Source organism: Dendrobates tinctorius, unplaced genomic scaffold (genome assembly GCF_039654945.1).
Source record: "Dendrobates tinctorius isolate UK_male_01 unplaced genomic scaffold, ASM3965494v1 ptg000098l, whole genome shotgun sequence".
NCBI lineage: Eukaryota > Metazoa > Chordata > Amphibia > Anura > Dendrobatidae > Dendrobates > Dendrobates tinctorius.
Window position 1 is genome coordinate 21,389,925 of NW_027361766.1, and position 25,886 is coordinate 21,415,810.

General features: G+C 47.1%; 1 protein-coding gene across 7 annotated transcripts in view; it reads right to left on the reverse strand.

The window, feature by feature from the left end:
- Window positions 1–24,907, reverse strand: part of LEMD1 (LEM domain containing 1) — a 64,499-nt gene extending 39,592 nt beyond the window's left edge. For 4 of the 7 annotated variants that reach the window (XM_073587211.1, XM_073587208.1, XM_073587207.1 and 1 more), the window contains exons 1-6: window positions 24,779–24,907; window positions 16,088–16,208; window positions 15,346–15,456; window positions 10,666–10,760; window positions 6,650–6,739; window positions 6,223–6,306 (exon numbers count right to left, since the gene is read on the reverse strand). In XM_073587211.1, the coding sequence (XP_073443312.1) occupies window positions 6,223–6,306; window positions 6,650–6,739; window positions 10,666–10,760; window positions 15,346–15,456; window positions 16,088–16,208; window positions 24,779–24,898 (621 nt within the window). In that variant the 5' untranslated portion in view covers window positions 24,899–24,907. Of the gene's footprint in view, window positions 1–6,222; window positions 6,307–6,649; window positions 6,740–10,665; window positions 10,761–15,345; window positions 15,457–16,087; window positions 16,209–24,386; window positions 24,618–24,778 lie in introns of those variants that run through there. The other 3 variants (XM_073587212.1, XM_073587209.1, XM_073587210.1) reach the window with 2 other exon arrangements.
- Window positions 24,908–25,886: the final 979 nt, after the last annotated feature.

Below are 25,886 nucleotides of genomic sequence, written 5' to 3' on the forward strand. Positions count from 1 at the left end.
GGCGCTATTCTCTTATTATTGACCGTTGTTTTTAAAACGATGATCTGGAATAAGGCCCTCAACTTTCGTATTTATTTTTAATACTGATTGTCCTTAAACAAAAAAAAAAAAAAAGTTCAAATGTAATGAAATTCCCCCCAAAAATATTTAGAAGTTACTTTGCTTTAGTTCTATAGATAGAACTGACATATGCCCCAGAAAAAAAAAGCCGGATTACTTACCGGTAATGCTCTTTTAATGAGTCCACGACAGCACACACTGGAGGTATCGGATCCGCCCCATTTGGAACAGGAAACCTTACATAAAGATAAAAGGGGGCGGTCCGCCTTTCCTCCTCAGTTTTGCATTTCAGAGTACCAGGAGGACCGCCAAGGGTTAGACAATGTCTTTCCATCTCTAACTTTACTTATTCATCTTTAGCAGATATATTTTATTATTGATATCTTAGCAGGGAGGGAAGTGAGCGGGTGCTGTCGTGGACTCATTAAAAGAGCATTACCGGTAAGTAATCCGGCTTTTTACCCTTCGCCACGACAGCACCCACTGGAGAGATTCCAGAGACCATCACCTGGGTGGGACCACCGTGCCAAGGACAGTCCTGCCAAAGCTTAGGTCAGAAGTTGATGAAAGGTCAAGTCTATAGTGATTATAGAAGGTAGAAGGAGTTGACCAAATTGCTGCCTTACATATGGCTTCAATTGGGACGTCTCCCCTCTCGGCCCAGGAGGTTACCACTGCTCTAGTGTGCTCTGATGTTCTCCGCAAGATCTTCATCTTTTGCGGAGTAAGCTAAGCGAATGGCATCCCTGATCCATCGGGAAATGGTGCTCTTCGTGACTCCGTACCCTTTTTTACAGCCCTGAAAAGATATGAACAGAGCCCTACACTGCCTCCAGCTCCTGGACCTCTCAATATATTTTAGGACAGCTCTTCTAACATCCAAGATGTGGAATTTCCTCTCCTCCGGAGTGGAGGGATCTCCAAAGAAGGTCGGGAGAAGTATCTCTTGAGATCTATGGAATTTTGTTGATACCTTAGGCAGGTATGAGGGGTCTGGCTTTAATATTAACCTATCCTGGTATATCTGAAAAAAGGGTGGGTCTATTGATAGGGCTTGGATATCACTCACTCGCCTAGCAGACGTAAGTGCCACTAAGAGGGTCGTCTTGAGTGACAAGGATTTCAGGGAAATTATGTCTATTAGCTCAAAGGGCTTCTCCATCAGGGCGTCTAAGACCAGATTTAAGTCCCATGCAGGGAATGCAGGTATGTGAACCGGAGTTATCCGTTCACAAGATGTAATAAATCGTGATATCCACTTATTTCCTGCTATATTATGGCCGTAAAGTGTCCCTAATGCGGACACTTGGACTTTCAGCGTGTTTACCACCAGGCCCAAGTCCTTCCCTTTCTGTAGAAATTCCAAGATAGGAACTATCCGAACTTCTGTGGTATGAGGCGCTGTATGAAACTGCAGGAATTTCTTCCATATCCTTGTATAAATTTGGGTAGTGGACTGCTTCCTGCTCTGTAGGAGCGTAGCAATTAGTGTTTCAGAAAACCCTCTTGATCTTAGTAGCTGCCTTTCAAATTCCACGCCGTCAAGTGCAAGCTGTCCACTTGGGAGTGGAAAAAAGGGCCTTGGGAGAGTAGGTTGGGAATGGAAGGGAGAACCCAAGGATCTGTCACCGACATGATTTGTAGCCATGAGAACCACGGTCTCTTGGGCCAGGGTGGTGCTATCAAGATTACTCTCGCCTTGTCCTCTCTGATCTTCCAAATGACCAGTGGTAGGAGAATTATCGGAGGGAAGGTATATGCCAGGTCGAATTTCCATGAGGCCTGGAGGGCATCCAGTATGTCTGGATGATCTGACGGAGACAGGGAAGCAAATGTTTTTGTCTGTTCTCCTTTGTGGCAAAGAGGTCCACCTGAGGTTGCCCCCATAGAGCTACTATGTCCTTGAAGACTCGGCGATTGAGGCACCATTCCCCTTGCCGAAGTGTGTGTCGGCTTAAGAAGTCTGCCTCTTGGTTGTTCTCTCCCCTGATATGAAGGGCCGAGAGGGACAACAAACAACCTTCGGCAAAGTTTAAGATTTTTGCCGCAGAAGACATCAGAGTCTCTGATCGAGTACCTCCCTGTCTGTTTATGTAGGCCACTGTAGTGGTGTTGTCCGGTAAGATCCTGACATGCTTCGGTTGGAGCGGAGGAAGAAAATGGTGTAGAGCATAATATATCGCCGTCAGTTCTTTCAAATTAGATGAGTAGCCCAGTTCATCTCTATTCCACCTTCCTTGACAAAAGCTATTCCCCATATGGGCTCCCCAGCCGTGGGGGCTAGCGTCGGTGGTTAGGATACAAGATGGTACTATAACCCATGGGACTCCTGTGGTCAGATGGTTATCATCTAGCCACCACTCTAGTGAAGCCAAGACCTCCTGTGTTAAGGTTATCTTGCTCTCAAGGTGCCCACTATGTCGCCTGTCCTCTTGGAGGATCTGATGCTGCAGTGTGCGGATGCGACAATGGGCCCACCGGACTGCCGGAGAACAAGAAGTGAGCGACCCTAATAGCGACATTGCCCCTCTCAGAGACATACGTGGTCTACTTATGGCTGCCTCAACTCTCTCTTTTACGAGCGCAATCTTTACCTGAGGGAGTAGACATCTCTGGGTTGTGGAGTCTAATTGGAACCCTAAGAACATCTGAAGGGAATGCGGAACGAGTCTGGACTTCTGGAAGTTGATGATCCAGCCTAGATACTGCAAAGACGAGACCGCGTCAGCGACACGTCTGGTTCACTGGGTGACCGAGTTCCCGATAATTAGGAAGTCATCTAGGTAAGGCACGATTAGGGTGTTTTTCAGACGAAGATAGGCCATTACCTCTGCCATCACCTTGGTGAAGATTCTTGGCGCCGTAGAGAGGCCGAAAGGCATGGCCGTATACTGAAAATGACGGATCTTGCCTTCGAATACCATCGCGACCCTTAGGTACCTTTGGTATCTATCATGAATAGGAAGAGGATAGTAAGCATCTTTCAAGTCAATCCCCGCCATTACACAGTTTGGAAAGAGAAGCTTTATAGTGGATCTAATTGATTCCATTTTGAACTTATAATTTTTTATAAATGTATTAAGCTTCCTCAAGTTTATAATTGTCCTAAACGTACCATCTGGTTTGGAAATTAAAAATAAAGGAGAGTAGAACCCTCTACCCTCTTGTCCCTCTGGGACTTTTACCAAAACTCCCTTGGACAGTAGGCTTCGAATCTCTATTTAGAGGGCCTTTTGTTGAACTATAGAGTTAAGGCGGGTTATGATAAAGAAATCATAAGGGATTTGAAGGAATTCTTTTTTCATTCCCTCTTTAATTATACTTAGAATCCATGGACTTGAAGTTATTTGTTCCCATTTTGAAGCAAAAAATTTTAGTCTACCCCCCACTGGGAGGACAGATTTTTTAGTTTTTATTTTCCTTTCGGAATGTTGAACCCCTAAACATGCCACCCTTTTGCTTTTCTTCCTTTGTGGGCCATCTATTTGATCTATCCGCTTGTCTCCTTCTTCCAAACGGTCGCCTTTTAAAGGTTCTCCTGTAGAAAGGGATAGAAGAATTAGGGAAGGCCTTCTTCCTTTCTTTCGCTTTGGCGAGTATGTCATCTAGGGCTTTCCCAAAGAGAAACTCACCCTCGCCCGGGGTTGTGCAAATCTTAGATTTTGATTGCACGTCCCCCTTCCAGCTCTTCATCCATAGTGCCCGCCTGGCGTTGTTTACCAGACCAGCCGACCTTGCTGCTAGCCGCAGAGTGTCTGCTGATGCATCGGCCATGAAGGCTGCCGCCCCTCTAGTTAACGGAATAGCGGCCCGTAGTTTTTCTCTAGACACCTTCTGCTCGATTTGTTGATCCAACCATACAAGCATAGACCTGGCGGTGCATGTGCTGGCTACTGCTGGCTTAAAAATGCCTGTGGTAGACTCCCTAGACCTTTTCAATGATGACTCCACTTTACCGTCTAGTGGGTCCGCCAATAAACCTGCGTCCTCTACCGGAATAGTGGACTGCTTCAAGGTAGAGGCTACAACGGCATCAACCTTTGGAACTTTGGTCCATTTTAATAGCTTGTCGTCGCTAAATGGATACTTCCTCTCTGAGGCCGATGGGAGAAAACCTCTTTGATCGTGTTTTTCCCACTCTCTCTTTATTAGGGACTTAACTGCCGGTATTACTGGAAACGCTCTCTTTTTCTTTTCCGCCAACCCCGCAAACATTATTTCTTGTGCGGTTTGGACGCCCCTTGTCTCCTCACACCCCATAGTGTTCCTCACGGATTTGACTAAGTTATCCACACTATCCAGGGGAAAACATGATCGTCCTTCAATATATGATGATGATGTGAGTGAAGAACCAGAGATTATCCCCTGTTCTTCCTCTGATTCTGAGCTGAGGGTCACTTGTTTTTTGCTCCTAGTTTCTGAGGGAGTACTGGCACGGGTGATATCCTGTATTTCCTCCCTAATTATGGCCCGAATGTCCTTTGATGACACTGCCGACCCTCGTCTAGTCTCTCTGGTGCATTGCTTACAGAGCTTTTTGGGGTAGGAGTCAGGGAGAGGCTGAGCGCATAAAGCACATTCTTTATGTTTGGATTTCTCCTTTTTCTTTGCCTGGAAGAGGGGAGACATGGCGAAAGGAGGGGGGAGGGGGGGAGGAGAGGTCAGCTTAATAGGCAGAGTATATATATTTCACACTCACCCATTGAAGCTATTATTACCGGATGAGATGGCTGAGATCCTGTCCTAGGTCTTGACTCTCCCACCTCGCTCCTGTGGGCGGTGTCTGTCCTGGTAGCGCGGTCCCTGGAGGAGCTTCCCCCCGCAGAGTCATCTGCTGGAGCGTGTACTTCCGTTGGAGATGACATGGCTCCCTGCCGCTATGCTGCGGCGCTTGTTTAAATAGATCTTTTTCCCTCTTTTTTTTTTTCTCCGGAAGTCGCTCCTCCTCCCCGGGTTTACTGCGCATGCGCCGTCAGTCATCGTGCCCTGAAAGGTCACCCATTACTTCCGGGGCCTAGGAGCAGCTGCGCCGGCCGGCTACCTCGCCGCCGCCTTAGTATGCGTCCCTCGCTTCTCCCCACGCTGCCGCCACCGCTGCCCTTTTTCCTTCTTCGCGCCACAGGCGCACTTACCACTCCCAGCAGCGGCGGCTCCTACACGCTTGGTGCCACCTGGCGCACTCCTAGGTGAGACCGGGCGGCCCTTCCCGGACCCGGTCATCACCTTCTAGCCATGAGACGAAGTGGGAGCCGTCTAACGGAGTCTCCCCTGACGCTGCCTCCGGACCGCAGCACCTGCATTTCCAGCGGACACCGCACAGGCAGCGTGCACAAGGCCCAGGTATGTCTTCCTGAAGGATATCCTGAGGTTCCCTGGGAACAGGAAACCAAAACTGAGGAGGAAAGGCGGACCGCCCCCTTTTATCTTTTTGTAGGGTTTCCTGTTCCAAATGGGGTGGATCCGATACCTCCAGTGGGTGCTGTCGTGGCTAAGGGTAAAAAAAATCTTCCAAGATGTATGATAAAACTTTTGAAGGAACATTCTGTATGAACCTGGAAGATAAAGTAAATCACTTTATGTACTAGGGAATGGATAGTGCGCTACGGTATTATTGCCTTTAGCAGCACAAGCATTCTAGAGTGAGCAGGAGATCACATATCATAACCTCCAAATTATTTCTATGCTCAGGTGTCAGGATGCACTTTTATAATCCAATATATGCTTCTAGCACAGAACTCTTGATAATATTTTTTATAAGAACATGTTGATAACTAGCTGCTGGTTTAAAGGGAATCTGTCACCAGCTTATTGCTACCCCATCTGAGTATGATCACCAGGTTATTGCTACCCCATCTGAGAGAATGATGTAGGGGGCCAGACTAGGATTCCAATAATGCATCATTTACATCACAGGGTGATAGCATTTTTTTTAAATCACAGTATTAAATACTGCAGATCTATCAAAGCTCTTTATAACCTCACCCACACCACTGATTAACAGCTGTGTACACTGTGCATAGGCAGGAAGTTGCCCATCAGTGGTGGGGGTGTGGTGGTTCTACATGGTAGCAGGTTAACTTGTGGAGCTGAGGGGTATGATGACTGCTATCAAAAATCTATGAATAGATGTTTTGTCATCCAGGTCTAAAGGGCTATACTTTCCTGCTTTAACATTTTTGTAACGCTGAAATCAACTCCTAGCGTTGCAAGGTTCTTATTAAACTCAGCTGCAATACATGCAGGGACCTGAAAGAACAAAAGAAAAAAGTGTTCATCCTGACAAAGTAATCGCTGGTATAAAAAAAAAAAAAAAAAAAAAAAACAGTACACAGGTCCCAAAGCCAATGAAGAAAATGCCTCCAAGATTTATAATGAAAATTAAAATTAGGGAAAATTTATCAAAACCTATGCATAGAAAAAAAACCCAAAAACAATGTGAAGATGCTCACAGCCAATTAGAAACCAGTGCTCATTATTAGAGATTATTTTGAGAAATAAAATCATAAAATATACAGGAAAATGGAAAAAAAAAAAACCAAAACAACAACATTCACCCAGCGACAAGTGCTCTATTAAGTATTGAAATTACATGTGTATAGGGGCCTGCAGGAGGAAGTGTCACTGGGCGACTTGGTAAAGAGGATCGTCGAGAAGCTGAAACATCATGGTCTGTTAAAACCTAAAAAAATCAATTATACAAAAGGTTTACAGGTTACTAAATGTAAACCAGGATGTATTTTGCAATACAAGGCTTAAAGCGAACCAGTCAGCAGGATTTTGCCAAGTAAACTATAGGCATTGTAAGGTTGACAGTGTTAAACTGATTAAAATGATAGCTGGGGTGAAGAAATCCGTCTTGTGGTTCTTGTGTAATCAAGTGTTAGAACTTTTCAGTTAATGATATGCCAGTGCTCCGGACGGGGACTGTAGGCAGAGTCTAATCTTGGCAGAGAAGCCAAGGAGACACCTGCCCATATGCCGACCCAAAGCACAGCCTGTCTCTCTCTATGATGAAGAACAGGTTTGTGCTTTGGGGCGGCCTGTGGACAGATCTTTCCATGGTTTCTCTGGCTTAGAGCACAGGCATATCATTAACTGAAAACTTCGAACACTAATTACAGAAGAACTACAAGACGGATTTCTTCACCCCAGCTATCATTTTAATGAGTTTAACACTGCCAACCTGACAATGCCTGTAGTTTACGGAGCAAAATCCTGCTGACAGGTTACCTTTAATATATATACGCCACCAATCCATATAGTACATAGTTACATAGATTGAGAAAAGACCTAGATACATCACGTTCAACCTTCCATATGTAGTAACACTTGCTGGTATGGCATTACTTGCCCATCAAATTGTATAGATTTGGCTAAAATATTTCAGAACGGAAAATTTCAAGCAAAAATATGAGAGTGTTAAAATATAGTAAGAGAAGTGGTGCAGATTTCGGTCTATGATCAAATCCATTACGAAAAGCAAGACAGCTTTTGAATATTTTTTAAAAATGAACTAGGCTTTCTACATGGTCACTGTAACAATATCCCCTTTTTGGGTGGCTGAAGATAGGAAATTCACGTCAAATCCTACAATGTACAAGGAGAGAGGCAAAATCCGCAGCAGAAATGGACACGCTACAGATTTAGAAATCGGTCACACAGGTGAATTTCCGCACTTCATATTTTCCCAGCGTGTAGTGATCTGTGAAAATCTCATCTACGTGGCTAGTACTGTGATATGTTACAGATTTTCCATGTGCAGATCCGCACAAAAATCTACTGTATTTACACGATGTCTGCATTTACCCTTATAGTGTGTCTTCGTAATCAGCGGGTTTGATACGAATTGATTCTGAATGCCATGGTACAGGCTTAGTCTAGCTTAGGCAGTCTTCCCATGTGCGAGAACGCAGCTTTCAGCTGCTTCTTATCCTGCAGTTTACCACTTCAAAATACATAATAGTAATCTCTTCTGATTACTGGACTTTGCCTGCATTTTCAAGAAATCTCATCCAACTTGCTTGGACTGTTAAAGATGACCTGTTTTTTTGCAGTTTACTATTGGAGGTTGTGACTGCCTCCCTTTTCTGAATCACAAACTGCCAAAAGGCAAATAATCCCTAACTAAAGACCATGAAATTTAACTTTCAATGATACTACTAAAGGAAATATTAAAACCCACACTGGTCAGGATATTTTTATGGACACTAGCGTATTATTGATTAGACTCACATCCTATAAAGTGCTCATAGTCCTAATAATTGTATTCAATTTAGGTCAGGGGTATGGATCAAGGTGCGGCCGCTACCAAAACTATTACTACAACAAAGATTCACCGACTAGTGCTAATAAAAATTGCTCTAAGCCTCCCCAATATGTTTCACCAGCTAGACTGGCTGTAAGCCATAATCATCAACATTAACAGAAGTAAACACTTGAAATGCATCACTCTGTTTGTAATGACTCTATACATGAAATATGAGTTTCACTTTTTGTATTCAAGAATTGAAATACAGTTGTGGCCAAAAGTATTGACACCCCTGCAATTCTATCAGATAATACTCAGTTTCTTCCTGAAAATGATTGCAAACACAAATTCTTTGGTATTATTATCTTCATTTAATTTGTCTTAAATGAAAAAACACAAAAGAGAATGAAGCAAAAAGCAAAACATTGATCATTTCACACAAAACTCCAAAAACGGGCCAGACAAAAGTATTGGCACCCTCAGCCTAATACTTGGTTGCACAACCTTTAGCCAAAATAACTGCGACCAACCGCTTCCGGTAACCATCAATGAGTTTCTTACAATGCTCTGCTGGAATTTTAGACCATTCTTCTTTGGCAAACTGCTCCAGGTCCCTGATATTTGAAGGGTGCCTTCTCCAAACTGCCATTTTTAGATCTCTCCACAGGTGTTCTATGGGATTCAGGTCTGGACTCATTGCTGGCCACCTTAGAAGTCTCCAGTGCTTTCTCTCAAACCATTTTCTAGTGCTTTTTGAAGTGTGTTTTGGGTCATTGTCCTGCTGGAAGACCCATGACCTCTGAGGGAGACCCAGCTTTCTCACACTGGGCCCTACATTATGCTGCAAAATTTGTTGGTAGTCTTCAGACTTCATAATGCCATGCACACGGTCAAGCAGTCCAGTGCCAGAGGCATCAAAGCAACCCCAAAACATCACGGAACCTCCACCATGTTTGACTGTAGGGACCGTGTTCTTTTCTTTGAAAGCCTCTTTTTTCCTCCTGTAAACTCTATGTTGATGCCTTTGCCCAAAAACCTCTACTTTTGTCTCATCTGACCAGAGAACATTCTTCCAAAACGTTTTAGGCTTTTTCAGGTAAGTTTTGGCAAACTCCAGCCTGGCTTTTTAATGTCTCGGGGTAAGAAGTGGGGTCTTCCTGGGTCTCCTACCATACAGTTCCTTTTCATTCAGACGCCGACGGATAGTACGGGTTGACACTGTTGTACCCTCGGACTGCAGGGCAGCTTGAACTTGTTTGGAAGTTAGTCGAGGTTCTTTATCCAACATCCGCACAATCTTGCGTTGAAATCTCTTGTCAATTTTTCTTTTCCGTCCACATCTAGGGAGGTTAGCCACAGTGCCATGGGCTTTAAACTTCTTGATGACACTGCGCACGATAGACATAGGAACATTCAGGTCTTTGGACATGGACGTGTAGCCTTGAGATTGCTCATGCTTCCTCACAATTTGGTTTCTCAAGTCCTCAGACAGTTCTTTGGTCTTCTTTCTTTTCTCCATGCTCAATGTGGTACACACAAGAACACAGGACAGAGGTTGAGTCAATTGTAATCCATGTCAACTGGCTGCAAGTGTGATTTAGTTATTGCCAACACCTGTTAGGTGCCACAGGTAAGTTACAGGTGCTGTTAATTACACAAATTAGAGAAGCATCACATGATTTTTCGAACAGTGCCGATACTTTTGTCCACCCTCTTTTTCATGTTTGGTGTGGAATTATATCCAATTTGGCTTTAGGACAATTCTTTTTGTGTTTTTTCATTTAAGACAAATTAAATGAAGATAATACCACCAAAGAATTTGTGTTTGCAATCACTTTCAGGAAGAAACTGAGTATTATCTGACAGAATTGCAGGGGTGTCAATACTTTTGGCCACAACTGTAAATTAACTTTTTAATGATATTCTAATATTTTGAGAAGCACCTGTAAAAGATTGGCAGCGCCACAGTGCACCGGTCACCTGTACTTGGTTTGAACAGACATTCTGAGTCCCTTTAACATAAGTAAATGTTTTTTCTATTATGGATGGAGTAGTAAACTGATACAACCAATTTCATGGGGATGCCGTCACTAATTTTATTTTCTCAACTACTCTCAGGAGGCCACATCCCTGAGCAACTATATCACAATATGACTGGACACTAATAAGATCTCCTTAGGTTGGACTTTCTAATTCCACAAGGGTTAATCTGTGCTGGAAATGTGCTTTTTTTATTGCAAATATTAAAAGTTGCTCAAAAACAATAGAAAGAGTCGGAAAATAAAAAACACCCAAGTTAAAAATGTTAAGGCCAAAGTGTTTGTGTTTCATTAATCAGCCAGTTGAGCCAAACTTACATTATTTTGGCTGTAGTTATCGCAACCGAGTGTTTTATTTCCTCTATCTTCATTCAGCTCACATCTCATATCAGTCAGATTCTTCACCTGAACACCTTCAGAAAAAAACATTTAGATCTAAATAAGCAAAGTTATTAAAGTCAACCAGTCATGTCTGATCATACCATTAACCAGCGGATATGGGGTTAGTCAGGGGGTTAATAGCATTATGAAGGTCCCCAGCCGCTGTACTGAAAGTGCGGCACCTGGGCAAAGATTCATTCTTTCCCAAGTCACCGGCTTTCAGTCATGCAGGTATGCCGACACAGGTACAGTCACTGCTCACAGCACTGTAAAGGTACTGTCACACTTAGCGATCCCGACCAGCGATATGACGCGGTCAGGATCGCTGGTACATCGCTAAGAGGTCGCTAGTGAGCTGCCACACAGGCAGATCTCACCAGTGACATCGCAGGGGACGGGGGTCGCTACTTACCTGTTTACACTAGGCGATCCTGACGTCCTCCCGCCCGGCTCCACGCTCGTTGCTCGTCTCTCCACAGGAAGCGCCGCAGGAAGCTGACGACGAGAAACAGTCCAGGACGTTCTCGCGCGATCAGCGATAACCAGCGGGGGAGCGGTCGTAGGTAAGTATCAGACACAGCGTTGTCGCTAGCAATATCGCTATGACGTCACAAGTTATAGCGATATTGCTAGCGATATCGCTTAGCGTGACAGGCCTTTAAGCCTTGGCACATTCACTGACAGCCGTCTCAACAGTGCATTAATGCAGAGCAAACTGTCAATCAAAGGCTGGGGTGTGCTTACAGCTGCTGCTCACAGTATACTGAGCAATGACAGTAGCCACACCACCATGCCTGTATGACTGAAATCTGGCTGCTCCTAGAAGGAGAAATGTTAGTTTTCTACAGGGTGCCGCACTTTAACCCATTAACGACCAGGGGTATTTTTGGCTTTGCATTTTCATTTTTCCCTCCCCTTCTTTCCAGAGCCATAACTTTTTTATTTTTCCGTCTATATGGCCATGTGAGGGCATATTTTTTGCGGGACGAGTTGTACTTTTAAATGACACCATTGGTTTTACCATGTCGTGTACTCGAGAACGGGAAAAAAATTCCAAGTGCGGTGAAATTGCAAAAAAAAGTGAAATCCCATACTTGTTTTTTCCTTGGCTTTTTTGCTAGGTTCACTAGATGCTAAATCTGACCTGCCATTATGATTCTCCAGGTCATTACGAGTTCATAGACACCAAATATGTCTATGTCCTCTATTATCTAAGTGGTGAAAAAAAAATCCAAAGTTTGCTAAAAAAAAAAAAAAAAATTTGCGCAATTTTCCGAGACCATTAGCGTCTCCATTTTTCATGATCTGGGGTCGGGTAAGGGCTTATTTTATCCGTTCCAGACTGACGTTTTTAATTATACCACTTTTGTGCAGATACATTCTTTTGATCGCCCGTTATTGCATTTTAATGCAATGTCTTGGCAACCAAAAAAACGTAATTCTGGCGTTTTGAATTTTTTTGTCGCTACGCCGCTTAGCGATCGGATTAATGCTTTTTTTATTGATAGATCGGGCGATTCTGAACTCGGCGATACCTAATATGTGTATGTGGGATTTTTTTTTTACTGTATTATTTTGATTGGGACGAAAGGGGGTGATTTGAACTTTTAGGTTTTTTAATATTTTTAAACATTTTTTTTTTTTTTTTTTTTTTTTTAACTTTTGGCATGCTTCAATAGCCTCCATAGGAGGCTAGAAGCATGCGCAACCCGATCGGCTCTGCTACATATGGGCGATGAGCAGATCGCCCATATGTAGCAGATTTACTGCTGTGCTTTCAGCGCCGACCACCGGGTGGCGCTGAAAGCCATATGCCTGGAACAACCATAGAGGTCTCATAGAGACCTCTGGTTGTCCAGGCAACATGACGCCGACCCCCGATCACGTGACGGGGGTCGGCGATGAGGTCATTTCCGGCCCGGTGGCCAGAAATGCTATTTAAATGCCCGCTGTTAGTTTTGACAGCGGGATTTAACTAGTTAATAGGTGCGGGCGGACAGCGATTCCGCTCGCGCCTATTGCGGGCACATGTCAGCTGTTCATAACAGCTGACATGTCCCGGCTTTGATGCGGGCTCAGCGCCGGAGCCCTCATCAAAGCAGGGGAGATGCTTGATGACAGACTGTGCCTTCATTGGACATTAAGGGGTTAAGTACAGCTGCTAGGGACCTTCATAAAATGATTATCCTGCAGATTAAAGGCCCCGTCACACACAGCGATCTCGCTAGCGATATCACTAATTTTGTGACGCCAAAGCAATCTCACCAGCGAGATCGCTGTGTGACGGGGATCAGCGACCGGCCCCCCTGCCGGATATCGCTGATCGTGCAGCATCGGCCTGGGCCTTTTTTCGATCGCTGGTCAGCACTCATCGCTGCGTGTGGCAGCGAGAGACCAGCCGATCAGCGACGCTGGACGCTGGTTTCTAATGTAAACAGCGGGTATCCAGGAGTCGCGCGGCTCTTAGATACCCGATGTTTACCTTGGAAACCAGCGTGTACGCCGGTTTCCAAGGTAAACAGCGGGTATCCAGGAGCCGCGGCTCCTGGATACCCGATGTTTACATTAGAAACCAGCGTCCATCGTGGCTGGTTCTGATCGCTGGAGGGGCTGTCTTGTGACAGCTCACCAGCGATCAGCCCAACGATGTCCCAGCGTTCCCATCATGACGGATCGTTGGTGAGATCGCTGGGACATCGTTATGTGTAACGGGGCCTTAACCCTATATCTGCAAGTTAATAGCATTATCTGACCTGGAAGGTACCAAGCCATACAAGTTATTCATGCAAATCAACATAGTCCCTTCTAGATAGAGTGCAACTCCGTTTGCTAATAGTTTGAAATGGCAAATAACTGCAGTGGGTGATACAGAAATGGGGCCAACATCATTCCATAGCAAGGTAAATGTAGGTGGGGAAAAGAGTGGCAAGCCCTATGGATGCCATACTGGAGGCCACCTTAGTTTTCCCCCAGTATACAAATTAATGCAACTGCCAAAGAGCTGAAAAAGATTTAAAAACCCTGATCATAGAGAACTTTCTTTAATTTGTGGTCTACTCCTTTTTTGGATGACAAAACAATTTAAACGGGCTACACTTATCGCTTTCTAATCAGTGGGGGCTCACAGCTGGAATCCACAAGACCTTGAAGTCCCCCTCATCCTTCCGACATATCCTAGATATAAACAATCACTTTCTATGATGAGCAAAACTCTTAAAGGGGTTGCCTGGCAGAAGGAAAAAAAAATTAAGGCATGGATTGATTTAAAATCAACGGAGGCATACTCATCTTCCAGCACCCCTGGGTATCAATCACGCCGCTCTGGAGGTCTGCTACTTTTGAAGTCACAGTAGCATTTGATTGCAGTGGTCATGTTCATGGAAGAGCAAGTCATCAGAAAAACTTCCAATGACACGCTCTTCTAAGGGGCAGATATCACTTACAGAGTCTGTGTCCGTGGGTATGCCTTAGTTTATTAATTTTAATCAATCCATGTCTTAAAATACATACATAAATGTTACTGTCAGAGAACCCCTTCAACAACTTTTTTTCTTGTACATTTAAAGGGGATATCCGGGACAAAAAAATTTATCTAAAGCACTAACAGGTAGGTAATTGCAGCTTAGGCTAGTTTCACACTAGCGCTTTTGAGCGCAGTGACAGCCTGCGCACGGCCGCCGCTAAGCCCCGCCCCCTGCCGCGCCTCCGCCTACCGGCGCATGACGCTGCATGCGCCCCCTATCTTTATCACTGGGGGCGCAGGCCGTGCGCAGTATGCGTTTGGTGGCGCATGCGCCTTTTTGACGGTGCGCCAACGCAACCAAACTGCAGCAGGTTGCATTTGGCGCAGGTCGGCGCACCGTCAAAAAGACGCATGCGCCGCCAAACGCATACTGAGCACGGCCTACGCCCCCAGTGATAAAGATAGGGGACGCAGGGCGCATGCAGCGTCATGCGCCGGTAGGCGGAGCTACCGGCGGAGGCGGGACTTAGCGGCAGCCGTGCGCAGGCCGTCGCTGCGCTCAAAAGCGCTAGTGTGAAACTAGCCTTACTTGTCTGTTGTGCCCGGTGGCGTTCTTCCCCCGCACAGAGCGGTCACACACCACTTCTACTAGGGATTCGGCTGCCTCTGCTGACGGGGCAGGACTTCTGAAGTCATTCTGACTGACAGTCGATTTGCCCAGGTAGGCATCAAGGATCTGGCTGTCAATCAGAATGACGTTGGAAGTCCCATCCTGTCAACAGAGCAGACCGGAAAAGAAGCCTCCGCTCTGTAGACGTGACGTCAGAAGAGGCTTCTGAATCCTTGGCAGGAGCAGTCTGTGACCGCTCTGTGCTGGAGAAGAACGGCGCCGGACACAACAGGCAGATAAGCTGCAATTACCTGTTAGTGCTTAGATACATTTTTTGTAAAGTCCTGGATTTCCCCTTTAATAAGCTTTTACATTCAAGTAAGGTTCAAGGCACATGGCTGCAATAAAAGGGGCTACCCATATTAAACAGGAGGCTCCCCACTCAACTTCCTAGAAGAGTCGCAGCCTCTTCATTGGATGGTACTGATCTGATCACAGATACTAAACTCACAGCCAATACTGCTCTAACGCGGTTTGCACCAACCTTCATCTTCACTGTCTGAATACTGGTCCTCATGTCCACCTCCATTAACTTTCAACTGCTTTTCGTCAAGTAGTTGCTGTAACTTCCTTTCATAAATAGCCCTGGTGGTAGCTAGACAAAATAAGGGGGAAACCGATATGAATTAAAATCACGATTAATAGTTTTCATCCCTTAGATCACACATAATCCACAATGCTATACTGGATAATTTGCGAGCAGATCAGTTAAGTAATAAAACATTGCTCGCCTGGATATATTGTTTAAGCTCATTCTTCAAAAAATATCGAAATGTAAAAGAAAGCAAGAAGATAAGAACTGCAGGAGGAAACGTACGACAGCACTATGCAATCACCAAAATGAAGTCAGCACTTTTGTTCTCCGAAATGCACTAAAATATCTGGGCTCGCAGAGACAGACAGAAAGCATTGGGATCTTCCCTTATAAACCTGCGCTGCATTTCAATCCTTGCATAATACCACATCAAGGCGTGCGGTTTCTTTCTTTCCGAGATCTTTGTTTGTACCTAAATAATCATTATACCGCAGCAGACTTCATTTCTAACCAACTCGATTGCACCTGGAGGGCTAGAAAGCCACAAAGCATATAATAGACCCATGCTTGGATATTTTCTTTGATCTACAGGGAATGATTCGCTCTCGTGTTGAGTAATCATTGCTTATAGACTGATGTCCTGTACACTGCTCTGACACTCCCTCACTCGTGTAAAATATGAGATGCATACACAAGATGGGTCCTGGGTTAACCCCATGCTTCCTCAGCTGTTCCTTTAGCTCACTGTCACTCAAGCTCTTTAAGTCCATCTCGTCACTTCTCTTTTCCTTGTGGTCCCCAACGGGCTGAAGCTGAGAAAGGAAACAAGAACTGTATTAGTGGAAAATCAGTCGGAACCTGCAACACATGCTAAAGAGCACAATACATTAATGCTCTACTGTACTTTTGGTTTGATGAAGGGAGGGGCTGGGTTGGAACCTTTTTTTGGCTATATTCTCGCCTCCAGAAAACTTGGTGCAGCAATTTACAAGTGAAAAATTCATCTTACACAATCTTAATTTGCCTGACACAACTTGCCTTGCACATGGCTAAGATATACTGTACCTATGCTATAGTAGCATCACATCTTATTCTTTATCCGGCATGCAGGTATGCAAAGTAACGTAAAGAATAAAGAGGACAGAGAGCTAGATCAGAAAAAGGGTGCATAAAGATCAATAACAAAAAAGGGAAGGGAAAAAAAAAAGTGGTGACATATTCATACACACAGATAGAGTTGAAAGCAAAATGGAGGAGAGTTAGCAGACACGCCCTCCCCCATCAGCCCCCTCTGCCTTTGACACAGTGGGTGTGCGATGATGTCACTCAATCGCACACCATGCCGTGTGCAGGGCAGCCGGGGGTGCCTGGAGCATTGGGGGAACGAAGAGAGAAGAGAATTGCGTTTTTTTTTATTACTCCTCTGCGGTGTGCTGCATTATACTCTATTGGACTATGGGCAGTACATTATATATACTATATGGGACCTGCATTATACTGTATTGAGGACTATGGGGAATGCATTATACTATATGAAGAACTATTGGGTGCATTATATTATGGGGAGTGCACTATACTATACGGAGGACTATGGGGGGTGCATTATACTATACAGAGGACTATGAGGCATGTATTATACTATATGGAGGACTATGGGGCACATTATATTATATGGAGGACTATGGGGTGTGCATTATACAACATGGAGGACTGTGGTGCACATTTTACTATATGAAGGACTATGGGGTGCGTATTTACTATATGGAGGACTATGTGGAGTGCATTTACTATATGGAGGACTATGGGACATATTATAGTATATGAAATTATTGGTTGTGAGTTATACAATATGGAGGACTGTGGTGCACATTACAGTATGTGGAAGACTATGTGGTGTATTATACTAAACAAGCAAAATGCTGCCTATTCATCGAGTGACTGGATTGTTTATGCCGGTACAAAATACATTGTTTTCAGCAGCACATCGCCTAGTCAAAACTGCAGATATGCTGCGGATAACATTATACTGTGTGGGGACAGATTGATACTGATTGTTCTGTCCCCATCATTGTTCCTCAGTGGGAGTAAAGAGGCCGGGAAATAAGCGAATGACTTCAATATTGTTGCTCACACTCATTTAGCGGCCAGAACTCAGCACATATAAATACAAACAAAATGCTTCTGTGAGATGTGCAATATGTATATGGGACCGCATTTTAAACTTTTGCCCAGGGCCCCACTTTGCCTAAAACTGGCCCTGAGTGGGTTTATGATGAGTTTTTACTTTTGCTTTCTGCCCCTATTCATTTGAAATCGCACTTACCATATATACTCGTGTATAAGAGGAGTTTTCAGCCCCTTTTTGGGGCTGAAAAAGACCCCCCTTGGCTTATACACGAGTCATGGTTCCCACTTCTTCACCAATGCAGGGTGGAGGTCCCTTGCGACTCCAGATCTTCTGCTCGCTCCCCTGCAGCCTGTGTCCCGTGGCTGCTGACAGGGCCGGCGGTCGGGGTTGGCAACGGGACAAGTGCCGGCGTCTAGAGCAGGCTGAGGAACTGGCGCGCTATGGGGGCCAAGTGCCGATGTCACCACGGGCTCAGGCCCCCGGCACTTGCTATATTCACCTGTCCCTGTTCCACCGCTGCGCTGTGTCTTACGGCTCCTCTGGCTGTGACATTCAGGTCAGAGGGCGCGATGACGTGGTTAATGTGCGCCCTCTGCCTGACCAGTCACTGAAGAGAGCCAGAAGACACAGCAACGGGGGCCTGAGCCAGCGGCGACTCCGGCATATGGCCCCCAGCGACGAGAGGTGAGTATGTCTTTTTTATTAATTGCAGCAGCATTATTATACATGAACAACATATGGGGTCATCATTAACCTTTTATGCAGCATTACATGGGTCATATTATTCTATGGAGCATCTTATGGGGCCATTAACCTTTTATGCAGCATTATATGGTGCATATTTTTGTATGGAGCATGTTATGGGGCCCATCATGAACTTTAAGGAGCATTATATGGGGCGTATTTTGTATGGAGCATCTTATGGGGCCCATCATGAACTGTATATGGAGCATTATATGGGGCTCCTGATTCAATATGGATATTCAAAAACATTTAACCTACTGAGGTCTCAATTAATTTTACTTTCATTGGTATCCATTTTTATTTTTGAAGTTTACCAGTAGCTGCTACATTTCTCACCCTAGGCTTATACTCGAGTCAATAAGTTTCCCAGTTTTTTTATGGCAAAATTAGGGGCCTTGGCCTATACTCGGGTCTGCTTATACTCAAGTATATACAGTACTTTACCCAGCATTTTTCCTGCCAACACTCAATGTGCAGTGGATTTTTCTGAGAAAAAAAATAAAAAAAATTTGGCAACAAAAAAACTCTGTAAAATATGCCTGTTTCTGTTGTGTTTTTGCATTAATTTGGGTGAAAATCGCAGTGTATGAACAAGACCTTTATACAGTTTTATATATTGTAACCCTCTGTAGTGGTGTTATAGTAAAATATCTGAAATTAAACAAACTAAAACACCACTTCAGAGCACTGTAATATATAAAAATTTAAGGGACTTGGTCGTTCAAGCTGCATTTTTCACCCAAATTAATGGGGGAAACAATGCAAAAACACAACAGAAACGTACATATTTTAGAGTTTTTGTTACCAATTTTTTTTGTGAAAAAAAATTCACTGCAAATTGAGTGTTGGCAGGCAAAATGCTGGGTAAGATAAGTGCGGTTTCGTTAATGTTTTTACTTGCATTTTAACCCCCATTAATTTTTAATGGGTGAAAAGTGAGACAAAAATGCAGCGTTTGAACAAGCCCTTTATACAATTTATGTATTGTAATGCTATGTACTGGTGTTCGTCAATAAACTTGTCTTGAATCTGCGCATGCAAGTATACACAACAATGTAAGAGAAGAGAAATATTTTAGTAAGGCTAGTTTCACATTTGCGCATCATGCGTTTTTGCATGCGCATTCATTCTCTAGGGGTTAAAACCAGTGTCTACACATGTTTACGCCAAAAACGCATGCGCATGAAAACGCAGACGAACGCATATCCATGCGCACGCCTACATTCCCATAGACTGTAATGCGTTATTTTGATGCATTCCGTGCGCAAGCATTTTTTTACGCCTTACAGCGGACCCAAAAATGCCACAGGTTGCGCCTAGGCGCGCACCTTGAAAAAAAACACATGCGCACAAAAACGCATATGAACGTGTGCAAACGCAAGACCATGCGCACGCCATGTTAAACATAGGTACGCATGCATATGGACGCGCACAATGAGCTGCGCAAAAAACGCTAATGTGAAAACAGCCTAAGGCTATGCTCGCACATTGCGTTTTTGCTGTGTTTATTACACTCATTTTAAGCTGTGTTTTACAGAACCAGCAAAAGCAGAGATTTCAGAAATCTCATGCACACGCATTGTTTTTTTTTTCCTGACTGAATTGGATAACTGCAGCATGTCAATTCTTTCAGTGTTTCTGCTGCATTTTTTCACCCATAGAAAGCAATGAGGAAGTGTGGGGGGGAGCACTAAACCTTATTAGCATGCACAAGAGACAAATGTACCAGATAAAAATACAGCAAAACCTGATCTCTTGGCAGAGAGGTCCGGCGCCTGGGCAGAGCAGTACGCCTGCGCAGGAGCAGAGATGGGAAGCAAAGAAGAGGACATCATCGCTAGAAGGGAGGCGCCGGACCGGACCGCGACACCCATCGGACCTGGACCGCCCCTAGGTGAGTATAATCTAACTCATTTGTCTTATCTTTCAGGTTACATCGGGGGGCTTATCTACAGCATTACAGAATGCTGTAGATAAGCCCCAAATGGCGGTGGCCACATCTTATATGCGAAAAAATAGGTGACAGATTTCCTTTAATGGAGTTATTTGAAGAGCCACATGTGAATGGCGCCACACTGCGCATCGACCACAGCTGCATTTACATGGTGAACTTCTCTTCAAAGCTACGTTTACCAGGATCATGGGGGTCAATCAGAGACACCGCACTGAACTTGCTCACTGAGCCCGTGCGCGTGTCCTGAGTAAAGCGAAAGCGTGCTTAAAGCTACCTGTGGAGCGGGCAGCGGCCGAGTAGATGCGTACTTCAGAGCCACAGGACCTGAAGCACGTGACTGCTAGGGGCGTGGCTTAAACTCCACAGAGCTAGGAGCTGCAAGATAACTCCTAGCAGGGTAACTGCGAGACAAAGTTACCAAGGGGCATAGACAGGGAGGATAGTCAGGATATAGCCAATGAGTCACACACAGAGATAGCTGCAAAGGTACAAGAGGGGCGAGCAGAGAGTAGTCAGGTCACAGGCAATGAGTCATACACAGATAATAACGCAGTACAAAATCAACAGGCAAACTCACAACGGGAAACAGAACCATATAAACAAGCTATAGCAACAAACAGGCACACGGGGGTCAGCACACTAGTCCAAAGGCAAAAGTATAACTGGCAGGGATTGAAGCTACCCAGGGGTTTATGAAGCTCTCCCAGAACCAGAAAGAGGCCACAATCATTAACCCCAAGTGTGCAGGTCAAAACCTGCACAGAGCTCCAGACATTAACCCCCCGGTGTGCAGCTCAAAAACCTGCACTGGGATCATGACAGGGTCCCAGCGGTCAGATCCATAAACAAAGTCATCCCCTATCCAGAAGATAGGGGAGAACTTCCAAATTTGGGACCACATAGTCATCCATACAGTATTATGGGCATCACAGTCCTCCATACAGTATTATGGGCACTACATAGTCCTCCATATATTATGGGCACCACATGGTCCTCTATACAGTATTATGGGCAACATATAGTGCTACATACAACATAATGGCCTCATATATTGCTCCATACAGTATAATGGGCCCCACATATTCCTCCATACAGTATAATGAGCCCCAAATATTACTTGATACAATATAATGGGCCCTAACAACTGTATTCGACTATCCGGAAACCTTGCCCTGCAGAGCCCAGTCTGGAATAGTGCAGAGATGTGCATGCTCGACCTAAACTACAGTTACTCAGAGATGCGCATGCTCGACCTCAGCTCCATACACTCAGAGATGCACTTGCCCGACCTCAGCTCCAGTCACTCACTGAGGTCGAGCATGCGCATCTCTGAGTGTATGGAGCCGAGGTCAGGCATGTGCATCTCTGAGCGTATGGAGCCGAGGTCGGGCATGCGCATCTCTGAGTGTATGGAGCCGAGGTCGGGCATGCGCATCTCTGAGTGTATGGAGCCGACGACGGGCATGCGCATCTCTGAGTGACTGGAGCTGAGGTCGGGCATGCGCATCTCTGAGTGACTGGAGCCGAGGATGGGCATGCGCATCTCTGAGTGTATGGAGCCGAGGTCGGGCATGCGCATCTCTGAGTGACTGTTACTGAGGTCGAGCATGCGCATCTCTGAGTGTATGGAGCCGAGGTCGGGCATGCGCATCTCTGAGTGACTGTTACTGAGGTCGAGCATGCGCATCTCTGAGTGTATGGAGCCGAGGTCGGGCATGCGCATCTCTGAGTGACTGTTACTGAGGTCGAGCATGCGCATCTCTGAGTGTATGGAGCCGAGGTCGGGCATGCGCATCTCTGAGTGACTGGAGCTGAGGTCGGGCATGCGCATCTCTGAGTGACTGGAGCCGAGGTCGGGCATGCGCATCTCTGAGTGACTGGAGCCGAGGTCGGGCATGCGCATCTCTGAGTGACTGGAGCCGAGGTCGGGCATGCGCATCTCTGAGTGACTGGAGCCGAGGTCGGGCATGCGCATCTCTGAGTGACTGGAGCCGAGGTCGGGCATGCGCATCTCTGAGTGACTGGAGCCGAGGTCGGGCATGCGCATCTCTGAGTGACTGGAGCCGAGGTCGGGCATGCGCATCTCTGAGTGACACTTACTGAGGTCGAGCATGCGCATCTCTGAGTGACTGGAGCCGAGGACGGGCATGCGCATCTCTGAGTGACTGGAGCTGAGGTCGGGCATGCGCATCTCTGAGTGACTGGAGCTGAGGACGGGCATGTGCATCTCAGTCACTCAGAGATGCGCATGCCCGACCTCAGCTCCAGTCACTCAGAGACGCACATGCCCGACCTCGGCTCCAGTCACTCAGATGCGTATGCTCGACCTCAGTAACAGTCACATAGAGATGCACATGCCCGACCTCAGCTCCAGTCACTCAGATGCCTATGCTCGACCTCAGTAACAGTCACTCAGAGATGCACATGCCCGACCTCAGCTCCAGTCACTCAGATGCGCATGCCCGACCTCGGCTCCAGTCACATAGAGATGCACATGCCCGACCTCAGCTCCAGTCACTCAGATGCCTATGCTCGACCTCAGTAACAGTCACTCAGAGATGCACATGCCCGACCTCAGCTCCAGTCACTCAGATGCGCATGCCCGACCTCGGCTCCAGTCACTCAGAGATGCGCATGCCCGACCTCAGCTCCAGTCACTCAGATATGCGCATGCCCGACCTCAGCTCCAGTCACTCAGATGCGCATGCCCGACCTCAGCTCCAGTCACTCAGATGCGCATGCCCGACCTCAGCTCCAGTCACTCAGATGCGCATGCCCGACCTCAGCTCCAGTCACTCAGAGATGCGCATGCCCGACCTCAGCTCCAGTCACTCAGATGCGCATGCCCGACCTCAGCTCCAGTCACTCAGATGCGCATGCCCGACCTCAGCTCCAGTCACTCAGATGCCTATGCTCGACCTCAGTAACAGTCACTCAGAGATGCACATGCCCGACCTCAGCTCCAGTCACTCAGATGCGCATGCCCGACCTCAGCTCCAGTCACTCAGATGCCTATGCTCGACCTCAGTAACAGTCACTCAGAGATGCACATGCCCGACCTCAGCTCCAGTCACTCAGATGCGCATGCCCGACCTCGGCTCCAGTCACATAGAGATGCACATGCCCGACCTCAGCTCCAGTCACTCAGATGCCTATGCTCGACCTCAGTAACAGTCACTCAGAGATGCACATGCCCGACCTCAGCTCCAGTCACTCAGATGCGCATGCCCGACCTCAGCTCCAGTCACTCAGATGCGCATGCCCGACCTCAGCTCCAGTCACTCAGAGATGCGCATGCCCGACCTCAGCTCCAGTCACTCAGATGCGCATGCCCGACCTCAGCTCCAGTCACTCAGATGCGCATGCCCGACCTCAGCTCCAGTCACTCAGAGATGCGCATGCCCGACCTCAGCTCCAGTCACTCAGATGCGCATGCCCGACCTCAGCTCCAGTCACTCAGATGCCTATGCTCGACCTCAGTAACAGTCACTCAGAGATGCACATGCCCGACCTCAGCTCCAGTCACTCAGATGCGCATGCCCGACCTCGGCTCCAGTCACATAGAGATGCACATGCCCGACCTCAGCTCCAGTCACTCAGATGCCTATGCTCGACCTCAGTAACAGTCACTCAGAGATGCACATGCCCGACCTCAGCTCCAGTCACTCAGATGCGCATGCCCGACCTCAGCTCCAGTCACTCAGAGATGCGCATGCCCGACCTCAGCTCCAGTCACTCAGAGATGCGCATGCCCGACCTCAGCTCCAGTCGCTCAGAGATGCGCATGCCCGACCTCAGCTCCAGTCACTGACTCAGGGAGAGCCCAGCACTGCGCTCTGTATCCCCAGCAGTCTCTTAGAAGATGAATGTAGCAGAGGTCGAGCATGTCCAGTTCTGCCGAGGCCCGGCCTTCAATGGGGAAAGTATAATTCCTGGGGTTTCAGAGCCTCGGGATCACTGGGGGTCCCAGCAATCAGTAAGTGGTCCACTAGACTTTAGTTAGGGGGTAATTTGTTATTTTTGCAATAATCCTTCAAGATTGCATGCACATGATAGCTGTAAGGCTTGGAAGGGACACAGGGTGGGCAGGAGAGAAAGGAGGGCTAGGTGGGAGAGAGGCCGACTACTGCCATGTCCAGAGGCCGGCAGTACGCTGGCGCTTACCATGCTGCTGCCCTCCCCTGCGTGTATGTACGTCCTGCCGTGCGGCCACTGCCTCCTCTCCCTCTGCGTCCTGTCAGCAGAGCCGAGGCGGTGAGGCCCCGCCCTCTTCTGCTGTTCACGCCAGGCCCCGCCCCTCCACAAGAGACCACGGGAGGCCACAGCGGCGTGAGCCTAGTCTCCTGACCTGCGCTGACGGCGTGGGCTAAAGCTGCTGCACTGCAGGTCCCAGCATGCCCAGGCAATCGGGAATATCGTGGTTCCGACCTTCTCGGCTGGGACTTCCTGTTCATGCTGGAACCAATATGGCTACATTATAGCAACGCATTCAGAGCAAGTCCCAGGGAGGAAGCATCCTCTGCGCTATTGTACAAATAGAGATCTGAAGCACCTACTGATCTAACCGAGGCCATTACAGTCACGATATCGGGAGAGCGGCCATCAGGAGGACTACTGCAGCTACAGAGAGAAAGCTGCTCAGGAGCGCCCCCTACAGGTTCCAGCATGTATATCATATAGCAGCAGATTGCATCCAACAGGGTTTATTGACATGCTCAGATCCGATAGACGCGCCCCATGACAGTCTCCGCGGGTGATCCGCAGGCGCAGATAGACGGACTGCGACTGAAAATCAGCCCTGGCACACAAACCATAGCAGCCCACGCAGGGTCGGACTGGGGTGCCTAGGACCCACCAGGGGAATTGACTCTAAGGGCCCACACTATGACTACCATAAACGGTTTTATTACGTGTTCATTAGACCGCGCTCTCAGCCTCCCATACATCGTACGGACCGCGCTCTCAGCCTCCCATACATCGTACGGACCGCGCTCTCAGCCTCCCATACATCGTACGGACCGCGCTCTCAGCCTCCCATACATCGTACGGACCGCGCTCTCAGCCTCCCATACATCGTACGGACCGCGCTCTCAGCCTCCCATACATCGTACGGACCGCGCTCTCAGCCTCCTATACATCGTACGGACCGCGCTCTCAGCCTCCCATACATCGTACAGACCGCGCTCTCAGCCTCCCATACATCGTACGGACCGCGCTCTCAGCCTCCCATACATCGTACGGACCGCGCTCTCAGCCTCCCATACATCGTACGGACCGCGCTCTCAGCCTCCTATACATCGTACGGACCGCGCTCTCAGCCTCCTATACATCGTACGGACCGCGCTCTCAGCCTCCCATACATCGTACAGACCGCGCTCTCAGCCTCCCATACATCGTACGGACCGCGCTCTCAGCCTCCCATACATCGTACAGACCGCGCTCTCAGCCTCCCATACATCGTACAGACCGCGCTCTCAGCCTCCCATACATCGTACGGACCGCGCTCTCAGCCCCCTATACATCGTACGGACCGCGCTCTCAGCCTCCCATACATCGTACAGACCGCGCTCTCAGCCTCCCATACATCGTACGGACCGCGCTCTCAGCCTCCCATACATCGTACGGACCGCGCTCTCAGCCTCCCATACATCGTACGGACCGCGC